At 34.3% G+C, this 17,339-nt stretch overlaps 1 protein-coding gene across 2 annotated transcripts in view; it reads left to right on the top strand.

Moving 5' to 3' along the window:
• The window catches only part of NCAPG2 (non-SMC condensin II complex subunit G2), a 57,037-nt gene that overhangs the window by 25,828 nt on the left and 13,870 nt on the right, over positions 1-17,339 (top strand). For both annotated transcript variants that reach the window (XR_013945918.1, XM_080578560.1), the window contains exons 14-27: positions 251-473; positions 1,589-1,704; positions 2,175-2,348; positions 3,554-3,624; positions 3,898-4,051; positions 4,226-4,399; positions 4,892-5,008; positions 5,127-5,270; positions 6,958-7,057; positions 7,838-8,022; positions 8,778-8,921; positions 9,480-9,583; positions 12,456-12,553; positions 12,960-13,062. Coding sequence is in view for 1 of the 2 variants with exons in the window: in XM_080578560.1 (XP_080434686.1) it covers positions 251-473; positions 1,589-1,704; positions 2,175-2,348; positions 3,554-3,624; positions 3,898-4,051; positions 4,226-4,399; positions 4,892-5,008; positions 5,127-5,270; positions 6,958-7,057; positions 7,838-8,022; positions 8,778-8,921; positions 9,480-9,583; positions 12,456-12,553; positions 12,960-13,062 (1,907 nt within the window). In the remaining variant the exon portion in view is untranslated. The remainder of the gene's footprint in view (positions 1-250; positions 474-1,588; positions 1,705-2,174; positions 2,349-3,553; positions 3,625-3,897; positions 4,052-4,225; positions 4,400-4,891; positions 5,009-5,126; positions 5,271-6,957; positions 7,058-7,837; positions 8,023-8,777; positions 8,922-9,479; positions 9,584-12,455; positions 12,554-12,959; positions 13,063-17,339) is intronic.

Here is a 17,339-nt window from a genome sequence, read left to right as displayed (position 1 = left end):
ATTGCCTGAACTAGAATTTTACTGGTCTGTCAAAGGTACCAGGAGGTTTAGAGGAGCATCAGAACGATAAAGTAGCATTGTTAAAGCACTACACAACTTGAAGTACATCCTGGTATTTTGGTAAAAATGCTCATGCTTTTCTGGTAAATGCTATTCATATTTATTGAGACTTTTGATGTGGCCAACAGTAAATGTGATTTTTTTTTCCTTTTTCCAGTTATACTTTAATGTCTTTTCTCATTTTTTAAAGTTTTGGAAAATCTGTCCTATGGAGCATCTTCTGGCTCGCCTTGAAGTTGATTCACGGCCTGTGTCGCGACGCATAGTGAATCTCTTATTCAACTCTTTCTTCCCCGTTAACCAGCCTGAGGATGTGTGGTGTGAGCGCTGTGTTACTTTAATCCAGATGAATTCAGCAGCAGCTAGAAAGTTCTATCAATATGCTTATGAATATACTGCCCCCACCAATATAGGTAAGGCACAAGCCATTGTAAGTCTTTGGAAATACCAAAATCACACAATGTAATTGCTTTTTAAATTTTCTCTCTCACACTGGTGCATTGTTGGTAGATCTTTTCGGGTTTAGTATATTAGCTTGTGGGTCTTCTTGTTTTTGACACCAGCAATAAACTCTGATGACAACTGTCATAGCCTTTTCCAACAGTAATTTTTTTTGTTTTTGCTCTTCAGTGCTGTATTATACTCATAGCCAATATTGTTATTTGGTGTCTCTTTCCATTTCTCCTTCAACATACTGTAAAATTGTCTAAATCAATATTTATTTATCATGCAAAAATAGTGAAGTAAAATAGCTGGTTTCTGGAGGGATCTCTATGTGGAAGCTTCTATAGGAAGTGAGAAATATTTGTCTGATAATCTGGTAGTCTAAGGCTTTCAGCGACAAATATATGTACTGTAGAGAGTAAAGCTGCAGTTTATAAAAGTGTTATTGAACCAAGTGAGATTGGGGAAAAAAAATGTTTCAGATGAATTTTGATGCTATAAAAACAAAGTAGTCAGCATGGAGTGACTTGGGTAAAATGAAGAAGCCATTGCCCCTTGACTGATCATATTACCATAGTAAGGTACTTTTGAAATACTGTGTTAGGGTATTTCAGCTAGTCGTGCTTTCACCAGGGTGAGCATAACCCTTTCACTTAGATCTAAAGATGAGATCTGCATTAAGCAGTGCAATTGTTCGGCTACTGCGTCTTTTATAACTAACTGGAATGTACATTGGAAGAAATGTGGTAATAGATGTCGTTCATTAAATTAATAGCTCTGCCAGATGAATGTAGGAGTTGTAGGAGCTTTCCCTGATCCTGATTTGACTTTTTTTTGAGTAGACATTTTTAACAATGAAATTGAAGAACCTCATGATAATGTTGCCATTTCTTCATATTTGGCTATATAAAACATTTGTCCATTTTTCCATTTTCATTTACCAGGAAATTTGATATCTTTTTCCAGCTATTCCTGGTTCTGTTGTCTGCTTTTCAGAATCTAGCATTGTACTTAGAAGCATTTACTTACAACTTTCTTAAGAAATAGTAAAGGCCTCATTTATTCTACTTATACTTAAATGTAGCTAAACTGATGCTAACAATTCGGCGCTGCTTAAATGCCTGCATCCAGAAAGCAACGAAAGAGAGTCTTCATGATGATGATGATGAAGATGAAGAAACTGAGAAGGAGAACATAAGTGTAAGAAAGTCCATTTTATGATAAGTTCTGGTATCTTTTCTCTGTGGTGCTTAATTTCAGATACAGGCAGTTAATGATATGACAGAAATCTGAAGGAAAGCAATTGAACATCTGTGGAATTAGAAGGGCAAAACCACTATCATGGCGTTTTCATGCCCCGCAAAAAGAGAAACTTGGTGACGTATGTAGAATAAGATAGAAGGAATGTGGAGCATACTTGAATATTTCTCTAATTCCACTATTTAAAATAAGTTTGCTAGATTTTGCAATTAAATATTTTCACAAAAAAATAATGTAGTAAGATGAATGGAGTTAGAGGTTATGAATGAATCACGGAGTTGATATTTTGCAATAAATGCCGCACCTTTGTGAAATGAATACAAGGATTTTCAATGGTTTTGAAACATTATTTTAACAAATTTGTATTTTAGTATATAATAGGTAACATCATCTAAGTGTTTTTATTTCAGGTGTTGAATGATGTGTTATCAATAAATGATGTGGCCTGCATGGCCAGTTTATTGGAGATCACAGTGATTCTCTGGAGAAGTATTCGCAAAGCACTAGATCACAATGAAGATGCCAAAGATTATGCCATCAGAAAATTTGCTTCTGTACTTCCTGAGTATTTAAAAGTATTTAAGGTAAGTCTCCTTGATAGATTTAATTGTTCTTGTGTTATTCTTCAGGTTGGGATATTTTGACATTGGCCAATATCATCTTCTGCACCCTGTAGTGCATTTGGAAGCCTTGTCAAGTGGAAGTCTTTGTTTTTGCCTATGGCTTTTGCAGCAAAGTATACTGAGTAATGCTGGTTGTTATACTTAAAAACATTCAAGTCAGTTTTAGATAATAGGGGAGTGGAATGCAGTTCATTTCTACGTAATATTCTGCAGTACAGATAGACCAAATATCTTTCTACCCTGAAAGCATTTGGAAGTTGTCAAAGACGTTACTAATCTTTTTTGGTGGAGGATGTAACATCCCTCTTGATAGGTTCTGATGAGCAGACAAGATATCCAGCTTTAGCAAGTGACCTCTTGACTTTGATGTTCTTACAGTGAGTAAGCAGCTTGGATCCAAAAAGACTCATCATCAGAGGCTTATTTTCTAAAAGACTACAGATTGAAGTGAAATGTCTCTTTCCTGAAAACCTAGATATATTTTTTAACATATTATTTTTAAAAATCATCTTTAAAAGGTTTCAGCTCTTGAAATGTCTAAATAGGTAATTATTTCATTTGATAGTATTCGTAAAGCTTGGACAACATATGTATTATTTTTGAAAAGTTTCTCACATAAATTGGCTTTTATGTAATGTAATTGAGACTATGTAGTGGTCTATACTTTGTATTATGATGTGCTGTAACAACCTGTAGTGTATTTCTACATTATTATTACTATTTAAGCACCCTTTTTTTTAAAAGCAGCCTTTAAAAAATTTCTGATTGGCATGAATACTTGTTTGAGGCACTAGTTACTTGAGAAGAGTTAGGTGGTGTCATAATTGTGAAATTAAATAACAGCTGCTTCTTGGAAAATGTAAGCTAGAGCTGTTATTTCTTTTGCAATGGAATATAATCTAATGGAGTTATAATTCTTGGTGGTTGTTCTAATAGTTTGTCGGAAAGCTAAATTATAAAATAGTTGGTAATTGACCTCCAACAATATGAATCAGAAGTCTCAGTGTGAGCCATGTGTTGTTAGGATTTTTTTTTCCACTTCCATTTGTAATGAAAAGAAGAAAATCTTCAGTTTGAGATAATTTAATCATAATGAGTACTCTCTTTATTTTTCCATGTGTGACAGTACACGTACATCATATCATACCCTTTTTTTTTTATTATAGGATGACCGTTGCATGACTCCATTGGTTATTCTGGCATCCTTTATGCCCCCTGCTGCTATTCCTACTTTCAGGTACTATCTTTACATCCAATATGCGATGACGAGAACTCTCTTGTTGACTGTTTTGTTAATATTTCACAAGCTGACATGTGAAATGATTGTGTGGATAAATTAATCCACTAAATAGATCTGCAGAGTTAGTAAAATCTATGTGGTATGTCTTTGAGCTATTGTTGAATCTTTTTTTGGTATTATATTGGTTGATTATCTTTGAATTATTTCTGCACTAATGGATGTAAAGCTAACATCTTTTTCCTTTTTTTTTTTTCCTTTCCTTCTTCTAAGCTGTGGTGTGATCTCCAAACTCAGAAATATTGACAGTGGAGCTGACCAAAGCAAATACTCTACCCTGATAGACTGCATGTGTCACTGGGGACAAGTGGGACATATAATGGAATTAGCCTGTGATTGGTTGTCAGACGTGCTAACCCCGAGAAAGGTGTGCATACATCAAGGAATTATAAGAATACATAAATTCGCTGTGCATTTTTGTTTTGTTTGTTTTGCTTCTTAAGAAAGAGCTTCTTCAATGCTATGTTTTCCTCCTTTGGAATTAGTTGTAAACTAAAATACTAACGTTATTGTACCGGTTTTGTGCTTCATTCTCATTTAGAGCCTTAAAACATCTGAACGACGAGTACGTATCAATGTAACACAGGAATCAAAGCCAGAATTAGCTCTTGATTACATTGAATATTTACTGACTCATCCTGTTAATCGTGGTTGCCTACTCTCTGCACCTAAAAAGAAGCTGAGCCAGCTTTTCAAAATTTTGAGAGCTGCAAAGGTATTATCGTCCTTACCATAAAGAATGCTTATAAAAGGGTGCTTCATATCATATCGTATATTGCCTTACTCAAGTTAGAGGTCTGCAAGAATAAATAAATAAGCTTCATTTATACCACCTTCTGCTTTATAAAAAGGTTTTCCTTTTTATTTGTACTTCAGACAAATATTTGAAACTAGATGTACATTAGTTCAAAATTGTTTACCGGTGGCAGATTTTAACTGCCTTATCATTTTTAGGTGTCTCCAATTTTCAAGATCTAATGTTGAGCATTTTTAAGGGACCTGACTTTTGCAATGTATGGAGTAGTCTGAAAATCTGTTCTGATGTTGCAAAATGAAAGTAATTGAAATTATGCCTTTTCATTTTATTGTGTTTGTTTTTTTCTTATTTTTCTTATTTTAAAATATTTTGTTTAAAACTGTTGAGAAAAAGAGAAGAAACGTTTGAAAGGACTTTCTAGAAAATCTAATGTAAACTGTAATATTTCAGGAAGTTCTTGACTCAATTCTGAAAGCAACCAATACAAGTTCTGTTAGCTGCAATCAAGCAACTAGCTTAAGAGCCTTCAGCCTATGTTGCAGGTTGAGTATTCATCTTCAAAACAAGGTATGGTTATATCTTCTCAGAATAAGCTGGAGTTACAGCTGACAGGATAAGGAAATTCCAAAAGAATTGAACTTATACAAATGGTAAAATTCTGTTGTGTTTTGTTTATTTTTTCCAGTTTTCTGAAGAAGGAAAAGATTACCTGTCAATTCTGAAGGAGGCAGGTGATTGGATAGAAAGTCAAGTTGTACCTTTTTTGCTAGCAACTGATCAAGAGGACGGCATTTCAAAACAGAGTAATGTTTCTCAATTAATTATCCAGGTTAGCGGTCTCTTACTGGATTGGCAACAGCTTGATTTATAAGTTGTATATGTGGCAATTTTATGTTTGCAAGCATAATACAGTGGAGTTTTTGGATCACAACAGAAGATGACTTAGAGGGTGGGGAAGGTGGTGTGATTGTGAGAGACAGGATTTAGATCGAATGATATTTGCTTGCTTGTTTCTTCCTTCCTAAATTTTGCATTTGCTGTCATGGGCAGGGACTCACTGGAGGGTCGATCTGTTTAGACTGCGAATTTGTTGAGACTGTATTGTCTCATTCCAGCATGTCTCTTCATGTCATGTGGGATTACCAAGCCATTGTTACTCAGTTATTCTTGGTGCCAAGATTTTTCTTTTTCCTTTAGTACTGCTATCAGTGTTCCTTCAATTCCTAGGGACAAAGAAGGTGCTTTGGATCATCCCACAGGCTTATTGTCTCCTGAGAGTGTCCCGTATCCCTTATCTTCATTTACCCTTCACAGAAAGCATTTGATTAGATAATGCTTAAGCTAGTTTTGAATTGTCTTGTTATATTTCCCTGATGTATCACTTAACCCAGTGTGGATTTTACCATTGAGCTATGGGTCTTTGCAGATTTTGATCAAGGGAAAGATTTGGACTAACTTTAATTGCAATCTGTGTCCTTGAATGACTCAACTAACCTAAACGTAGGCTGCTTAGAAATTCTCTATGCTGTCTGCATTAGTATTCTAGTCTTAGTGTGTAACAGGTGTGTATCTATGCAGGAAAATGCTCTTTTACTATGCCCTTTTTAATTTTGCAATTCAAGATAGTTAGAGAGGTCATAATGTGCCTGGGTAAATGCTTCGTATCAGTGCCTCTGATCTAGAGCCTGAGTGAAAAAGACAGAGGATTTTACTGCCTTTTGAGAAACATTTTTCTTTGGAGGAAAGAGCAAAGTGTTTGGAACACTCTTTGGAACTCCTGCTTTTCAAAGGTTGAGAACATATCTGGTGCACCTACTCTGAATTACTTTCAAATTTGTTTGAGAACATAGAATTGTGTTAAAAATGGAAACAAGAAACAAAGGGATGTATTCTTTAACTATAGCACTTGTCTGTTCTCGTACACTGAATTTGACCTTTTACATGTTACAGCTGGTGTCAAAGATGGAGATGATGCTACTTCTGTATTCCTATCCATACATAAGAGTGTCCCAGAACATAAAAATATATACCAGGATTTTTATACCTATATAATAACCTTGTGCAGTAGCGCATTTACCACTGGATCCCATCACTTGTATTTTTAAGTATATTTGTCCACTAAGTAGTATTTTTACCTTCAAGGAAGGGTAGACAGGTGCTTATTCTGCTGGACTGTGGAACTATGTACTCTGTTGAGGAAAAGCTGATGTCCTGTGAGGCAGGAATTCTTAATATATGTATTATTTTTTGTCTTCTGCAATGTGAAAGTGAAAATGGATAAACACCTACAAATTTATACATGTTAATCCAACATAACGTCTCAGAAAATTCTTAGTACTGTGAAGATTTTTTGAAGACTTACCCCAACCCATCCCTTATCTAACTTCAATATGTAAAAGATAATTAAACGATTCCTTTGATTTGATATTTTTACTACTTTTTGCTAATACTGAACTGTTGCTTTAAATATGTATATATATATTTTTTTCTGATACATTTTTGCATCTATTTTGCAGGACTACCTGACAGTGTGTAAAGATCTAATAATGGTTGGCCTTGGAAATCTTAAATTTCAAGCATGCCTTTTAGATATAGCACTTGCAGTTATACAAACAGGTACGATATTTTGTGCTAATGTCAACACCTCTACATGCTTAGATGACTTTTTTTTATATTGACAGCACTGTTGCTTTTTGGAGTCTGTTTCTCAAAACATGGTGTTTACAGATTATGCTAGCATCGATAATATGGTCAGAAGTAACAGCAGCTTTTCAGAAAACGGAATACAAGCAGAGAAGCAGTCCAGAGTCATGATATTGTTGATAACTAATGTTTCTTACTTGCTGTTACATTCCAGTTACTGTTATTTGAAATACAGATTATATACATATGCACATTATTGATATATATATATAATGTTAAAAATAAAGGCCAGGCTGGATGGGGCTTTTGGTGTCCCACCTGGTCTGGTGGGACACGTCCCTGCCCATGGCAGGGGCGTTGGAATTAGATGATCTTTAATGTCCCTTCCAACCCAAACCATTCAGTGATTCTATGTGTATAACAAAATTTGTATCAGTGTGCCTTAGGAGACAACATTGTAACACTATTTAAATTTGGCTCACATTTGGAAAGTTATGTTGACAGTAAAGACAGAATTAAAGCTTAGCTCCTGAAGAAATCTACAATCTTTATGCTTCAAGAATTTTTGGAAGGGACACTGGATTTATACTTGAAATATTGATTGAACTGTGTGAAAATTTCAGCTAAAGGTGCTCAGAAACTAAATGTGTCGTCTAGGCTTGGAAACTATAGCTGTTTATGGTATGTAACAGTTTTCGTTCTGAGCTTGTACGTGGTATCTCATTACAATTTTCATATTGTGGATCTCTTTAGAGAGAGGTGGCTTTTGTACTCCAGTGTTACTCTGTGTTCTAAAAGAAATTACTGAAGCTTCTTTGACTCAAAACACTGAGACACATGAAGTGGGAAGTCTTCTCCATGCTGTACAGACTGTCTTCCAGAAAGTTTTAGAATGTGTCTCATGCAGACTCAAGAAACAGCCGGAAGAAGGGATTCAGGTATTATGCTTAAAATGTCTACCTACATGTAGACGAATTCATGCTTGTTACTCAAATGTGAAGTGGTGTTACACTTAGTTACTTTGAGGTTATTGTCCCATTCAACATCTGAATACATTTTTTTCTAACATTATTCTTGGTTTCCTCATTTCCAGTGGATTTTTTTTTTAACTGATGTTGGTCTTGTAGCAATGGAAAAACTAGTAAAATAAAGAACAAGGCATTCTGTTACAACTGATCTTGAACTACCCTAGTACTCATAGATTATTAACCTTATATGCAATGAAAATGGTTTTTCTCAATCCGGAGCAAAGAATTCAATTATATATGTTATGATCTTGGAGGAGAGAAGAAATTATAGCTATTTTTTTTATTTGTTTCAGCATACATCAGCTTCAATATATGGACCATGTCCCAGAGTTCTTCTGACTGTCCTATCTTCACAGAAACGTTAGCTTTTTATATTTTTTAAGAGACTAGATAGTAGTGAGACAGGTGGATAACTGGAAAATGCGATGATCTGCTCTCCAGGACTTCTGAAAAAAAGTTCTTTTTTGGTTCAACCATTGTTTTGTTCGTTTCTTCCAAACTGATGAGTAAACTTTCTACACGTTGCTGATTTCCTCTCTGATCCCTGGTGAATAAAATACCACAATAGCTTTCAAGGTGTGATCTGCACTTTGCAGAAAACAGTTTGCTGAAATATTTTAATTATACTCAAGCAATCTCAAACAGCAGTTTTTCTTCTGTTTTAGTTAATTCGCTCTATTCAAATGCCTCTTGGAGAATTCATATATGCAGTCCAGTACTGGCGTTCGTCTTGCCCAGAAGTTCACCAAGGTGTGCTCTCTACTCTCCTAGATGCAATAGTAGCAGAGATAAATTATGCGCTACAGAAGGTAAAGTTAATGCTGACTCTTTTTTACACTGACTCCTTAAACTTAATGTTAGAATAATAGAGCTGCATTCAGAAAGTGTGATTTTTCTACTGCAGATGATGATTATGTGTGTTTTGGCATGGAACAAACAGGAAACTTTACCGTAGTCATGCTGTTCAGAACCTGATACCAAAAAGACCTAATACAGGGAATCAGAGAATTGCTATCATCTAGGTTATATTTAGAAATGATGTATGCATACTTAAACTTGGAGACAAAAAAGATATTAATTTCTGTTTAGTGTGCTATGCCTTTACAAATAGTAACTAGTAATAAATATTTCCCTTGGTACAAATGCTGTTCATTTGTTTTAGTTTTAGCTGTTCTAATTTAAAATTGTTTTGTTAATTTGGACTGTACACATTTTTTGGTTTAAGGGTGTTCAAAGAATACATGTGAACATTAATTATTTAAGGATATGTCTTGGTTAGCATTATCACTGAAGTATAGATTTGCCAGGATATTTTCTGCACACATATACTTCTTAATTTACAGGTGTTGATGATTTTCATTTTTCAGGCTTCCACTGAAAGAGACTTAACTATACCAAAGACTGTTTCAGACCTTCCACCTCTTTCAAGCAGTTTAATGACCATAATTATGAAGACAGTTAATGTGGTCAGGTAAATGTTTCTCAATGAATTTGTCCAAGGTTGTTAATAATGTAGAATAGTTTATTTTTTGGGTAAAGTTTTAATTTCTAAATTCAAATAAATTTTGAGGAACTGGATGCTTATTAAATTCATCTGCATGACTACAACCTCTTTCTCTTGACATAATGCTTGTAGATACTGACTGGGGGAGAGGGGATGTTTTGGTGTTTTGTGTTTTTTTGTTTGTTTGTTCTTGTTTTTTACTTCATAGAGTTATTTACAAGACTGTTCATATAATGGAGTCCTTTAATTTTACATCTTGGATTTCTCTTGTAAGATAAACGTTAGTCCCCTCAATATAGGAGTATTTAGAAGAGATAAAATATTTACCAAAAATAACATCAATCCTTTAACCCGAATGTCTGCAATAAGGTCACAAATGTACTAATGGCTGTATAAAAAAAATAACAACATTCAAACCTGTTTAAAGTATCCAAGTCCTAAAAGCCCCCAAAAGTAGGGCTATCTGATATTTTTTAAGACTTATTTTTTTTTATTTGCTATATTTGTTGAATGTCTGCTAAAATTGTCACAACTGAATTTTATTATCCTTCCTTTGGTTAGTTTGTTCGTATTCAATTTTTATTTCAGTGACTGTACACATCAGAATATTTTGAATGATCAAGGGGCTAATGGGTATTCCTTAAAAGCCCTGTGATTCTCCGTGACTTAGCACAACTATTCTTAACATCTTCACCTGGCAGGCATAGAATATCTCCATATCTGCTGTCATGAGATTAAGATTTTTTTTCCCTTAATCCTAAAAAAAAAAAAAGGGGGGGGGGGGGACTCCAGAGAGTCTGGCAGTAGGTCTCCTATCTCCTAATACAAATTTTGCTCTTCTGAGAGGCAGCTGTCTGTTGAAGCATTCTGTTTCAGTGAAACACAATGACTTTACCCAGTTTTTCTCAAAAGAGGCACAGAAAGCCAACAAATTCCTCTCAAACTTTTTCTTCTAGTGATCAGATCTTGTCCATTCTTGAAGAAAACTTCTAGTTTGGACCAGCGCTTTGCTATCAGTATTTTGATAAGCATGTATCTATCTTCTGAAATTTATCTTCTTGGTGCAAAGAACATCTAAGTCAAGAGAATGATATACATCTGGTTCCACTGGTCCTTCAGGACTGAGATCTGCTTTTTAGGCTTTTTTTTTTTTAAATCTGTATTTATAGGTTGTAGTGAAGGAGTCCAGTAGTAAATCATTCAAAATCTTGGAAATTATTACTTTTCTGTGCCAATGCAAAAGCCTTTGACATTACAGAATCTGATGCAAACTTGTAATTTGTGAACACACAATCATTTTGCACCATGTTCTGCAGTGTCTGTTATGTTTTCGGTTACTAATGAGTCAATCTCTTGTACTTTTAATTTCAGTTACTTTTAATTTTAATTTTTAATTTGAAACTTTTAATTTCAGTCCCCCTACCAGTGATAATATTGTCACTTGGCAATATTTGACAATTAGGCGAATGTCCTTTTCTTTAGTAGGAAACCATGTAGGAACCAATTACTTATCTCCCTTATATAAGTGTATTTGGAAATAGCTTCTTGTTCTGAAATATTTTATCTCTGCTTGTAGGCTCTTGTGACTCCTGTGGTGGTGGTGGGGAGGCAGCTGTGCTGTCTCTGCAGTGAGTCTTATTACAGATTAATACTATTACAAAGTTCCTTCATGGAACGAAAGACTAAAGTAAACAATGTGGTAACAAAGTCAAACTCCAGGCAGAATACTATCAGTCAGCAATTTAAGGGTGATATGAAATGGAATTGACACTTGGTCAGTTTATTCCACAAGGATACAATAAAGCTAATACAATACACGAGCAGCTTCATGAATACCGATTTCAGAGCTTAAAGTGGTGTCATCGTTTTCTGATCTTTGTAGAAGCTCAAACTTTGCTTCAAAGTTTTATTCACTGAATCATTAGTGGAGGTTGGTTCTTTTGTTAACGACATACTTCAGGGCTCTATTGTGCTGCAATACTAAAAGGAAGAGCCATTAAATTTGAAACTGTCTTGAAAATGTTCACCCTTGCATTTGACTAGAGAAACAGACCTCTTTCTTGACTCCCTTCTTTCATTTTTCTTAATATATTCTCCCAAAATATTACTAAAGTTTCCTGGTAATACTATCATCTCTTGCTAAAAGTGAGTATCTTAAGATGCTTTTTTGCATCTTAACATTTGATTGTATTGTTAGTATTTATCTCAGACTTCACAATGAAAAGTTGTTAGTGTGTCCATGCTTTTGATACCTAAAATGTAGTTGGAAAGTGTTTCAGGGCTATATTCAGCTATAAATGCTCTTCAGTGCTGCTTTTTGAATTGGAAACATTTCCATTTTGTTTTTATGACATACACATTTTAGACTAAAATATTAACTGAACTCCACGCTCTAATTAAGCTACAAATAGAAATAGATTTAAGAGTTTTGAGTTGTTACTAATAATACACTGGAGCCATATAAATATATTTTAAACTTCAGTAGAAATTGAAATTAGAAACTTCACTACAAATTGCATAAGTTAAATTCCAGTAAATCTAGTACCTTTTTCAGATTATCCTTCCTAAAGTACTCCACGAGCTCTTCATTTCTCATAAAAACTACTTATTCTGTGTACAAACTTTTTCTTCCCAAACAGTTTACCATTCTGCTAACTCAAATATTCTCATAGTTTCAGAAGAAGCATATAATTTTCAGTCACCCAATAAATATCCTTTGTCCTGCATGGTATCTTTGAAACTATGGTGGCAGGGTAACGTAATCACAAGCTTGTTGTGTTCTGTTCTGTTTTGAAGGAAACATTATTTATAAAGTATATTTCCTTTATTATTTCCGTAGGTCATTTTTAAATGAATTAATGGAATGCATTCTCTCCAAAGAAATTGAAGAGATTTTTAGTCTTACAGCTATGGTCTGCATTGTGATTATAATTAAAGGTCAGTCGAACTGTTTTTGTACAATATTTTTTTTCTGCTATGCTACTTTTTAAAAGCCAAGTTCTTATAAAATTCAACAGGCACTTTTCCTCATCCTGTTAAGTTACCATTTTTCTAGAGAATTTAAGGACATATCACTTGTACATGATGTTGTTAAGCTTTGGACTTTCAATCTTTGCAGTGAATTTAAAAATACAACTATCTGCTAACTCATATGGTCCACCTCCATATTCTGGTTTGCTGAAAGACACAGTAATTAATCCAGGGCAGTGAAAATCTTATGTCATATCTAATCTTTAATTAAAGAATCTTTTGTGTTAAAAAGATAGTCTATGAAAATACACGTTTATTTTTTGATAAAGCATTATTTTTGTCCAACTTTTCAACATAATCATATTTCAAATAGGTAAGCACAGAGCTTCACTTCTAAAGGATATTGCACCTGTCATTCAAAGAAAGCTGATAACATACAAGGAAACTGCCACAGAAGAATCTGGCAATACAGAAAGGTAAATGTGCTATGGGAAATGAACACTAAACTCTCCTTTCTACAGTAAATGGCTGTATTCTATACTTAGGTAGTACAGTTGGAGCATTCTGAATGATTGCAAGGTTTAAAACAGTGGGTAAAAATCTTGAGATATTGAGCTCAGCACAGTATTAAATTTCCTGCCCATACATTTGCTGTGATTGTAATCTTTACATATTTTGGGGTGGATTTTTTTTTTTTGCTTTTAATTTGAATGCATTATGACTTAATCCTGTTACACTGCAGTACTCAGAAATTCAGTTCTGTTTTCAGCAAGTGTAGGACAAACCAAGTATTTTCTTAAGTTTCTTACTATTAGAAGATTTTTCTCATGGATCTTGGTATTAGGTGTATCAATGAACATGTATGCAGATGTTAAAAATTTAAGTGAATATAACAGTGACTTTCAGAACTTTCCACAGTTGATTTTATTTTGGTCATTTTTAAGATTTTTGTTTCACGTGTGGTTGACTTTTAGATTTTTTTGGGATGAATTTTTTGGGCGGTTTCTTGAGCGTTATTGGCTAAATTGCATTTGCAAGCATTTATTGCAGACCTGACTAAGGCAGACAACTATGAATGACTTAGCCTCAAGTGTTTCAAAATTGCTCAAGTCTAAAATAAAATTTTAACATTTGATCTCTGCCTTGTTATTGAACTGCCTGTGGAAAGAGAAAACATGCAGAGTAGACATTAAGAAGCACAAACAGACTGTGACAAAAACAGACTACTGGAATTTAAATAACGTAACACGTTTTTAAGTACTTCAGAAACTAACTCACAGTTCACTGTGTCCCCTGATTGGTAGGGTTAGTAACTGAGAAGGGTAGGCACGCTGTAGGAAGGATAACTGATTTCTTTACATAATGTTTTTTTTCCATCTCTCCTACCCTTGAATAACAAAACAGGTAACTTATTTTGTGGCAAATAATTCTTCAAGATATTCAACAAGGTGATGTAGGGATAACTAGATAAAGAACCAAATTGGTTATGAACATTCATCCATACTGAAAGAAGCTATCAACGCACCACATTGTTCTGAACATGAGGAGGTTGTTGAAATCAATCAATAAATAAGTAATTCTTTATTTTATTTAACCATTTCTTGCATGGCCCTTCAAACGCTTCCACACTTCCACATCACATTCTTCTGGTGGATCACTGGCCTGAGGCATGTGGCTTTGTGCAAGACAGAGACCTTCCTCAGCTCTGCTGTGACTGAATTTGTGTCCCTCATTTAAAGTCAATACTAAAGTTATGAGAAGCTACTGTATGAAAAAGCAGGTGATTTATCGAGGGGACCACGTAGGCCCTATTTCTTTCCTTTTATGATACTTTAAATCCTTAGAATTTGCACTTGAGTTCTGTCAAGAAGCTGAACAGCTACACTAACTTGTTCTGGCAGTGGTAGAACTTTTAAAGGGCTGTGCAGTAAATATACATTTAGATGTGATTCAGAAGTGCAGGAGATATAGCGGTAGCTTTTTTGCTAACAAAACACTCATTTGCTCATTTAAATCTATTATATCAGAGCCTAAGGGGTGTTATATAGCTCTTTAAATGACATATGTAATCTTAAGAAGTAGACCAGAAAGTTCTGTGATATGATCTACTTCAGTTATATGTGATTAAAATAACGAGATTTATTAAAAAATAAAAAAGTAAAAAAAAATAAATAAAGATCAGCCCATTATTCCTTTTTCTGTCTGACCTAAGCAATCAGAAAACAGAAATACTGCTATCCAGATTTTAAGAGTGGCCTCTGCAGAGGTCATTGTGCTCAGGTAACATAAAATTGATAAAAACAAAAATAAATAAGTAGATAAATAGTCACTGCGTGGTTAGATTTCTAAAACTTCATCATAGTGACTCTGCTTCCTGGGTAGCTCATTTTAATTAGTTACTGAGCTGTGAACAAAGTTCCTTTGGTTGGGACCTAGCTTAGAAACAAAATCAAGCAAAAATAAACGATATTTTTTTCCATTGAGTCATTTAGTGCTGGGTTGCCAAGTGTTCTACCAGAATATTTTTAAAAATTATAATTATGATCTGGAAAAGAAAGGTGAGCAGCAGAGTATCATGATTCGGTTATGCAATTCTTTTAATCAAGACAGTGGCAGAGAATTTAAAGCAAATCTTAACATGATTAAATAAATAGGCACATTAAAATGAATAATTGCTACCACTTGAGTGCACTACTGCCTATAAATTCCGGTAAGAACACAGATAATTGCTTTGTGAATCTATATGAACATCTCTGCCCAGTGAACAGGGACAAATCATCCTACAAGTTGCGGCAGATGAAGAGCATAAGATACTACACAGTGCTTTAATTTTGTGATATATGAATGGCTACCTTTTATCATACAAAAAACAAGAGAGAGTTGTAGATAAAGTTAAAAGCTTAGGAATATGAGCATGATGGTGGGAAGTATTTGTAACCAAAATCAGAATTACAGTATGATAACAAAAAACTCTGCAGAGCTGTGTGATCGTTTCTGATCTTGGGAGGATTATAGAATTCAAGAACTCCCACAAATATGTTTTGAAGTTGGTGGTTTTTTTTTTCCTCCCTTCTCTCCCCAAAAAGATAAAAAAAAAAAAAAAAATAATGTAGGAAAAGGTTAAGAGGAAGTTCTTTAATGATTAGATTTTCCTTGATTAATTATTAGTGCATTTGTGTTAAAGTTGATTAATTATTGGGGCCTTTCTCAGATAGGTGTTCTGCTGGAACAGGCTGGGCTGCTAGTGTCTGAAGACACTTATTTTTAGTGCTCTAGTACCAGCGTGCTAATGTATAACTAAAAGGTGATTATATACAGTCTGAAATGTGCACTGTTGTTTGTAAACGATTTTATCATTGTCTTTTTCCACTCTAATTACCAAGCCCCTAAATGTTAATTATGGTATGCAGCAAGTTAGATGGCAGATAATTACTTTGACCATAATCTTAAAAGACGCGATGTTGCACTGATGCATGCTAAAACATATTACTGTGTTTTTAATTCATACTTCAAGGTATTACTGCTTCTTTCTTCTGAATACATTATCTCCTAACAACTCTGATGGATTATTTTTATTTAGTACCCAGGTATACCATGAAACAGTGATATTCTTTAATTTCCCAAGAGACTTGGCATTCTGTGCCAGCGTCTTAAATTTAACCTAGCAGTCATCTATTACATATTAGCAATGAAATAAATAAGTAAAACTCCTGTCCGGTGGAGTACTTAAACTGCTGCCATTGAACAAGGAGTTGTTATACTAATTTAGAAGCAAAACTTTTCATTGTAATTTAGTCTTTCCTCTTCAGCTGAGCTAGCAGTTTAAGAAGGCCCTGTGGGTCTAAAATTGCTGTTCAGCGCACTTTAAAATTCTGGACAGCATATTGTATATTGAGAGAATTTCCTCAAGAGTAATGGCATGCACATTAATTTAGTTTATAAAATGCAAGTATTTATTTCTAGAAAAAAAAAAAAGGCCAATAAAGCTTCCAGTGCAGTGATTTGGAGGCTAGAGAAGTATTCCATGCTCTGTGAAACAAATGTGCTATAAAATAACACCTTTTTCTTGATATTCTGTATTTAATTAGCATCTTAGTATGTAGGCATTAGAATTTAAACTGAGCTAATGGATGTGCTCAAAGATATTTCTTTAATATTATCATTTAATAGCTTCCGGAACTCCTTATTGCACTCTCATTGTATCTATAAGTACTGACTCTTGTATTGTTTTGTGACATAACCTTGTGTATGACTTTTCTGCCTCCCATCAGCACGTTCACCGCAGTGGTACCTAGTAAAACTAACTTAAATTTGTTTGGGGAGGCTCACCGTTATCCTGAATCATAACTTATTGTCTGCAGCTTGACCAGTGTGGTGGTGATGGATGGACCAACTTTATAGAAGTATTTCTCTGTTAGCTGTAGATTGTAAAATAAATAAATAAAAATAAATAAATTATACAAGGTATCATTGTGTATATCACCACAGTACTTAACTAATTATTAAAATGTGCCATAAAATTAGTACACTAGGTTATTTTGTCAGTTGAGATTGATTATGGCTTGAAGTCTGTTAGCATTATAAAGGAAGAGTATGTGATGGAACCAAGGCAGTCTGAATTCAGGAAGACCTGGCATCAAATACACTGTTAAGAAAATACAGTTTCTTGTTGTATTTATAGTCTTGGTGTCTCCTTGATGAATGCCCTAACTCAGCATGATTAATGTCTGACTTACCTTGCTTATTCCAGGCC

Source organism: Anser brachyrhynchus, assembly GCF_964034855.1.
Source record: "Anser brachyrhynchus genome assembly, chromosome: 2".
Taxonomy (NCBI): Eukaryota; Metazoa; Chordata; class Aves; order Anseriformes; family Anatidae; genus Anser; species Anser brachyrhynchus.
This window is presented reverse-complemented; position numbering and strand designations above follow the sequence as displayed.